The sequence below is a fragment of the Sinocyclocheilus rhinocerous genome, unplaced genomic scaffold (genome assembly GCF_001515625.1).
Source record: "Sinocyclocheilus rhinocerous isolate Xijiao unplaced genomic scaffold, SAMN03320098_v1.1 scaffold1256, whole genome shotgun sequence".
In the NCBI taxonomy this organism is placed as follows: domain Eukaryota; kingdom Metazoa; phylum Chordata; class Actinopteri; order Cypriniformes; family Cyprinidae; genus Sinocyclocheilus; species Sinocyclocheilus rhinocerous.
In genome coordinates, this window is record NW_015646445.1 from 1,152,384 (window position 1) to 1,159,658 (window position 7,275).

Consider the following 7,275-nt stretch of genomic DNA (forward strand, 5'->3'; position numbering starts at 1 on the left):
GTCTGGAATTCTCTTTCTCTCTCCTTTCCCCCTTCTCCATCTTTTCCTGACTACTTTACATCTTTACAGCTTTCTCATTTTATCCCTCTGTGTCATCATATGTCAGTGGCTTGCTTGTTTTTAGAATGAACGATTATTTGTTTCCATTCCATTCCCTCCTATGCTCCTGTTTGCAGTGGATGGGTATCTTTCCAGAGGCACTCCGAGTCAGACCGCATTTCTGGAGTGCCGAGTCTGTGGCAGTATATTTAGAGGTGTAGAGAGATGCTATTCTATCACTTCAGGCAGGAATGTACTCCATCTGAGGTCAGTGCTTCACTGTGTTATATGGTCTGCAAAGGATTTGGTCAATATACAGTAGTACAGTTATGGAGTAAATCTTATACTGTATATTTTCATGGTAACGTAGTATTACCACCTGATACCACCACTAGATGAAATTTTAAGTTTAATAAAGTTTAGTATATTTTTTCTTCTTAGATTTCTGTCACTCATTAAGATGACTTCTAGCAACATGAATTTTAACATCCACTTCTGCTTGTGTCAGAAAATTATACTCTATTTTTGCTCATACTTTAGTTTGGGGACCAATTCTTACTATTAACTATGAACTATGGCTTTTGCATCAATAACCTCCTAATTTGCTGCTTAATAATAGTAAGGTAGTTGTTAAGTTTAAGTATGGGTACGATTAATGAATTTTAAATAGGTCATACAGAATAAGGTGTTAATAAATGCTTTAAAAGTATTAATAAACAGCCAATATGTGACCCTGGAGCACAAAAGCAGTCTTAAGTCGCTGGGGTATATTTGTAGCAATAGCCAACAATACATTGTATGGGTCAAAATTATCGATTTTTCTTTTATGCCAAAAATCATTAGGATATTAAGTAAATATCATGTTCCATGAAGATATTTTGGAAATGTCCTACCGTAAATATATCAAAACTTCAGTTTTGATTAGTAATATGCATTGCTAAGAACTTAATTTGGACAACTTTAAAGATGATTTTCTCAATATTTAGATTTTTTTGCACCCTCAGATTCCAGATTTTCAAATAGTTGTATCTCAGCCAAATATTGTCCTATCCTAACAAACCATACATCAATGGAAAGATTATTTATTCAGCTTTCAGATGATGCATAAATCTCAATTTAGATTTTCAAATAGTTGTATCTCGACCAAATATTGTTCTATCCTAACAAACCATACATCAATGGAAAGCTTATTTATTCAGCTTTCAGATTTGAAAAATTTACACTTAAGACTGGTTTTGTGGTCCAGGGTCACATATAGTAATATGCATGCTAGTAAGCAACTAGTTAATAGTGAGAATCTGTCCCTAAGTGTTACCCTATATTTATACTGAGCAGGAATTCAGGTAAATGAGCCAGATACACTGTAAAAAGTAATCACTGAATCTACTTAAGAAAAGCGAGTAAACATAACTGATTTTTACAAATTTGTTGAATTTACTTAGTTACACTGTGTTATGTGAACTTTCAGGTGGATGCAATAGTTAAACTAAACAATTTTAGTAAACAGTACTTAAGAGCATCTAGTTTGTTGGATTAAAGGTATGTTTCCATTGTCTGGTGCAAAGAACAATGAATACAGTCTTAGAGTGAATACAATTTGAAATGGTTAAGGTTTTTTTTTATTAACTCAAAAATGATAAACTAATTTGCTTGAGAAATTTGAGGCAATCAGTTTCCACAGGTTTTCCAAGTAAGTTCAACTCATTACTTTTTACAGTGTAGGGTTCAAGGATTACATAATAGTTACATAAAAATAAATGTAACATTTTAAAAACTGTACTTGACACATAGCACCACATTAGACTGCAAATCGCTAATCTTCAAACATAAAACTGATATATTTGTAAAACGCAAATTTACATTTAATAGTAGTAAATTATATAAGAGATATTTATTTATTGGGCTATAATTTGGCACATTTTCACTGAACAGGTAAAATGTAGGCGATTTGGAAATTATAGGCTGAAATTGAGAATGCTAATGTTAAAAATGTGTCCTACTTTATTTTATACTCAGATAATTGGCCCGAGTGCCAGTATGAAAGATAAGTCAAGTGTGTAATTTCCGCTCCACTACGCAGGCTGCAAAAATAATGACTGTTTTCCAATCAAAAAGCTCTATGGAGAGAGCGGTCCGTTATCGCTTAAATGTTGCTAGCAAAAAAAATGTAGACTGTTTTTTTTTTTTTGAATAATGCTCTTTGCAGCCTGATAGTATATTGGCTAATCACCCAAACACGTCTGTTAAACATCTTTGCAGGGCCTTGAAAAGAAAATCTAAATGTGAACACTTTCTCTCTGGTTTCTCTATCCAGTCCAGGTCTGGAAAGTGCTAACTAGCTGATTAGAGGGAGACAGCAGAGGGCCAGGGAGGCACAGATGCTCGGTGTCTATGGAATAACCCTCTCAATTACAGCATGGCCAAATTGAAACGGATCCCGATTTAACTCTCTTTCCAATACACCTCACGGCAGCTTTCCCAGTCCGTCCATCTCTCTCTCCAGCGATGGACCTCTCTGAAGCAGCACGTCCAGATAGGCTGCCAGACGCAGCGGGGAGACCATCGATTCTCAATAACATCACTAATGACTGCACACTGCCTGACGCATGCTGCCATTACTCGAGGTGAGGGCCGGGACCGAGGGCAGGGCTGAGCGTGGCACACCAGATGGAGCCAGTTAGGGATGGTTATGAGGATGAATTGTTTGTCAGTTGGGGAGAAGAAAGATGAAGAGAGCGGGAGAAAGAAATGGCAAGTCAGAAACACAGGCACAGACGGTCAATACTAGAAGGACAGTAACCACTGGTCGTCTTATTTGCGGGACAGACAACCTTTGGTCTGTTCTTTTTCGGTTTCTTTCACTTCTTCCTCCTCGGCTTCTTGATCCTTCGCTCATTAGCAGGCGTCACTCCCATTAATGAGTCCCGACCGCGGGTCAATACGGCACTAGCCTCAGAGTCAATACCAGTTACCTGCAACACAAACACTCAAAAGCTGCACTTGCAGAAAATCAATATCGTGTTGCAGGCCTGTCCCATCACCACTCTCATCCTACTCTCTACAGCACAGCTGACATAAATGCTCTCTCCTGTAAAAATATAGTAAATAGCAACTGTGGAGCACACTCAGTCGGTTTATGCAGTTTAAAATTTGTAAAATTTGTTTTTTTGTTTGTAAAATATTTAGCAAAGAATCTTATCTTAAAAGCAATCCGGTTAAATCTCATCTATTTTTTTTGGCATAAAAAATGAACCCTATTTTCTAGGAATTTTTGTATTTTTGTAGCAAATGTTTAAATTGTAAAGTACAATTGTAGAGTGCAATTTTAAGTAGAAATCATGGTAGTATTTGCTGTATGTAAAAAAAATAAAATAAAAATACTGACGTAAATGTTGCATTTATTTTTGTAAGTATATGTAATTACTAAAATAAAATTATAAAAATGAATAAAAATTATTATTATAAAATTATTATTATTGCAATATAATTATTTATTAATTAAAATATATAATCTTTTAAAAATATATAATATTTGATAAATAATATTACAAATCATTGTATACAGACAGGGTGATTCTCGTTACTGTATTACAGTATAAAAAAATTAGAATTTCTTTTGGAGTAGCAGGTAAAATGTGCTTCTTAATCATGAAAATAAATGGAAAAAAATACTTATGGCTATAATAGGCTTCGGTTCTTCCAACCCAGGCAGTTCATTCATGCTTGTCTATGAAACTTTGCACACTTCATCAATACGTCAACATTCAGTGAGCCAGTCTCGAAGTCTATAATAAATAGCAGACAGGTATGCAGATATAAGGTCCAACCTTTATTCCATACATTTTTAAACCATGAATGTTCATTTTCATTTTTTCACGCCTAAAGCTCTACTTGTTTTGTATACAAGAGTCTAAGAAAAACAACTGCACAACACCACAAGGTCGACAGAAAGAGTCTATTGCCACCCCAACCATTCCAATATGTTTCTCAGATGTCCAGGTTTTGTGGCTGGAGAAGTGTTCACTGCTAAAGCAGTTCCTTTATGACCCGGAAGTTTATAGCTGTTTGTTTCATTGGCTCTTCATTAGACAAATGAATAACAGTTATCCAGGCTCCCACTTTAGAACTCCATTTTATAACCTTCCAATCAGAACACTCTTAATCATCTTTGCATAGATTGCACCGCCATGACAGCACCCCCATTCGAGTCCTCCTCTCTGATTGGACAACTCCGTCACCACGGTTTTCAACCTGGAAGTGGTTCTGTTTCATTTCATTGTTTTTTTAGAAACATTTGAAAAGCCTAACAAATGTACAATGTCATTTCGTTCCAAGTAATATCAACAAGATATTTACAATATCTTTAAACTTTACATAAACCAAACAAGAATATCGTAATACATATTTGTCTGCATATCTCAAAAAGAAAATCAAGCAAACAAATAAAACCCCCTCCAAAATGTAACTTTGTACATGGCCACCGCTGAATATTTCCAGGTACCATAGAGCAAATCAGCTGAGATCATACCAATTCAGATATGTAGACATCCATATCCAGCAGCTCACTAGGATAAATACAGGGCAGGGAACGAATGAAACAATGCAAATACATAAAAAAATGTCTGTACATGAGGGATAGGAAATGTACAAACAAATTTCAGAATGTCTTTTCACATGAAAAACTGAAAAGGCATCGGATTAATATATTAATATTAAATTTCTGGTTGGTAGTTCACATTTATGTCTTACGCTACCATGAGTTGGAGCTACCAACTCTTTTCCCCAACTCCAATCAATTAAAAAAGCCGGTTGATGTGCTTGTTCCAAGGTACAAACATTTGTACAAATTACACATATCTATTTATCATTTACTCTACTTTGTGTGAAAATAAGTGCATGTTGCCAGTGTCCAACTCAAATGAGGCATTCTTCTTTCTGTATGTTACCGTGCCTCCACTTCTTTGGGGTTGCGTGACGGTGAGTACTCCCGAGGGTCCTGGGTGGTGATTGGCGTAGTCCGTCTTGGGGACGCTGGTCTGGCAGCACCAGAGGGTACCAGAGGAGGAGGGGCACTTAGTGCTGCAGTTGGGGGTGTCCGGTTAAGAAGTCCGTTATGTCCTGTTGAAGGGCTAAGCCTTGGGTACGGCATCCCACCAAGGTGCGACATAAATGGCGGCATGTGGGGTAAGTGTCCTTCGATGGGCGATTGGTGAAGCTGGTGGAGCCTTGCCCGATCTAGTTCCTCCCTTAAATGCATCCGTTCCCTTTCCTCAGCCTGTTGCCTCAGTCTCTCCTGTTCCCGCCGAAATTCCAGGAGGTGTTCGTGGTGGGAGTAGTCATGTGGCTCCCGATCCCGATATGGCCGTTCTAGATCGTAGACACCAGGGAAGCGGTGTCCGGGCTCAGAACGCAGCTGGAAGTCCATACGCCGTTGAAGGTCAAGGTTTCGGTAAGCCTCTCGTAGGGGATCCCAGCAATACGCCGGATGAGGAAGGCGGTCTCGACCTGCTGCGAGAGGGCTGACTCCCATAAAAGGTGCCATGCGGGTGCGTTCAAGTGCATTCAGACTTCCTATTTGATGCATGGCACTCAGAGTGAGCGGCAACGAGTGTGGCATGGGGACGCCGTGAAGTGAGGACGGTGTTGGAGGGTCACTACAGCGAGGAGACGGCGGAGGAGGCTGATGGGATAGCGCAGGGTGGTGAGCAATTGGTGTGGTTTGGTGAGGCGGGGGAGGGACTTGAGGTTTAGTGGCAGCTTCGGATCCAACCACCATCACGTCTGGCTCTTCCTTGCGTTCCTCCTTGATCTTCATGTCGTTCTTCACCTTCTGTAGCAGATCCCCTGAGCTGGTCTCCTTCCTATCCCTCTCACTTTCTTTCATCGGTGGCGGTTGTGGGATACCCATCTTGATTCCTGCATCGTTAAGGACATTTTTCGAGTATGGAGAGGGCGATCGGTGGATGGATTTAAGAGAGTCATCTGAGGAACGTCTGTCTGTGATTTCCTTTCCTGGAGAACGACTTTCCTTCACCTTTATGTCTCCCAAAATGCCTGCCTCTCGCTGGCGGTCCAGCAACTCTTTCTCAGGCTCACGGTTGCGGTCGGCACTACCGCTGCGGTGTCTGCCGGAGTCGGTCGAGTTCTGGCTGTTGGAGCGGATCAGGCTGCTGATCTGGTAGCTAACGGGAGCGGAAGCTGGAGAAGAGCGGGTCGAATGGCGATTACGATCTAAAGAGTCTCTGTAAGAGGAAAGAACCCATCATTAGTTGAATTAGGAGACAAAAATTAGGCAAATATGTAAGGCAAAAATAAGATGCCTTGGTCCATGAAATCAACAACACCAACCTGTCTTTATCCTTCTCTTCCTTCCCAATAGAAGAGTCCCTTTTGTCTCTTTCCCTTTCTTTTTCTTTCTCCCGCTCCCGCTCTCTCTCTCTGTCATGGCTGTTTGCAGAGCTGCTTCTTTCTGCATCTGTGGATTTGGGCCACTGTGGAGGGGTCGGGAAGGAGGGTGGTGTTCGGTGCAGCCGATTCCAGGTGTCATGATGAGGACTACTGAGACCAGGCAGCCCTGGACCCTCTTTGGGTCCAAATACACTGTTGGCCCCTGAAATAACAAGAAACATAATCAGTTGAACAGACCGCTGTTCAGTTCTGTCAAGGTTCTGCATACACAAGCTGAAAGGTTAATGGCGTATAGTAATTTCTTCTACAAATGGGGTACCAAGGGCTGCTTTTGAGGGCAGTGAACAAATGAATGTCCCAGCGGGGTCAACAGCTATGAAAAGCAAAGCGTTCCATAGAGATTCTATTTCAATACAATCAATTTCACTAAAAGAAGTCCCGTTCAGCCAATGAAGGAAGAAGGGAGAGGAAATTAGATATGGCAAACCTTCCACCCTACTTAGCAAGCGACTAATAAATGCAAGAGCAGGTTCGAATGGCGATTACGATCTAAAGAGTCTCTGTAAGAGGAAAGAACCCATCATTAGTTGAATTAGAAGACAAAAATTAGGCAAATATGTAAGGCAAAAATAAGATGCCTTGGTCCATGAAATCAACAACACCAACCTGTCTTTATCCTTCTCTTCCTTCCCAATAGAAGAGTCCCTTTTGTCTCTTTCCCTTTCTTTTTCTTTCTCCCGCTCCCGCTCTCTCTCTCTGTCATGGCTGTTTGCAGAGCTGCTTCTTTCTGCATCTGTGGATTTGGGCCACTGTGGGGGGGGCGGGAAG

At 40.4% G+C, this 7,275-nt stretch overlaps 1 protein-coding gene across 1 annotated transcript; it reads right to left on the bottom strand.

Moving 5' to 3' along the window:
- Window positions 1-3,853: 3,853 nt before the first annotated feature.
- On the bottom strand, window positions 3,854-6,924 carry LOC107707850 (autism susceptibility gene 2 protein-like). Its single transcript, XM_016511952.1, has 2 exons — window positions 6,388-6,924; window positions 3,854-6,281 (listed from the first exon to the last, which is right to left on the bottom strand). The coding sequence occupies exons 1-2, from the start codon at window positions 6,711-6,713 to the stop codon at window positions 4,982-4,984; spliced, it is 1,626 nt and encodes a 541-aa protein (XP_016367438.1). The 5' UTR covers window positions 6,714-6,924; the 3' UTR covers window positions 3,854-4,981.
- Between the last annotated feature and the right edge of the window lie 351 nt (window positions 6,925-7,275).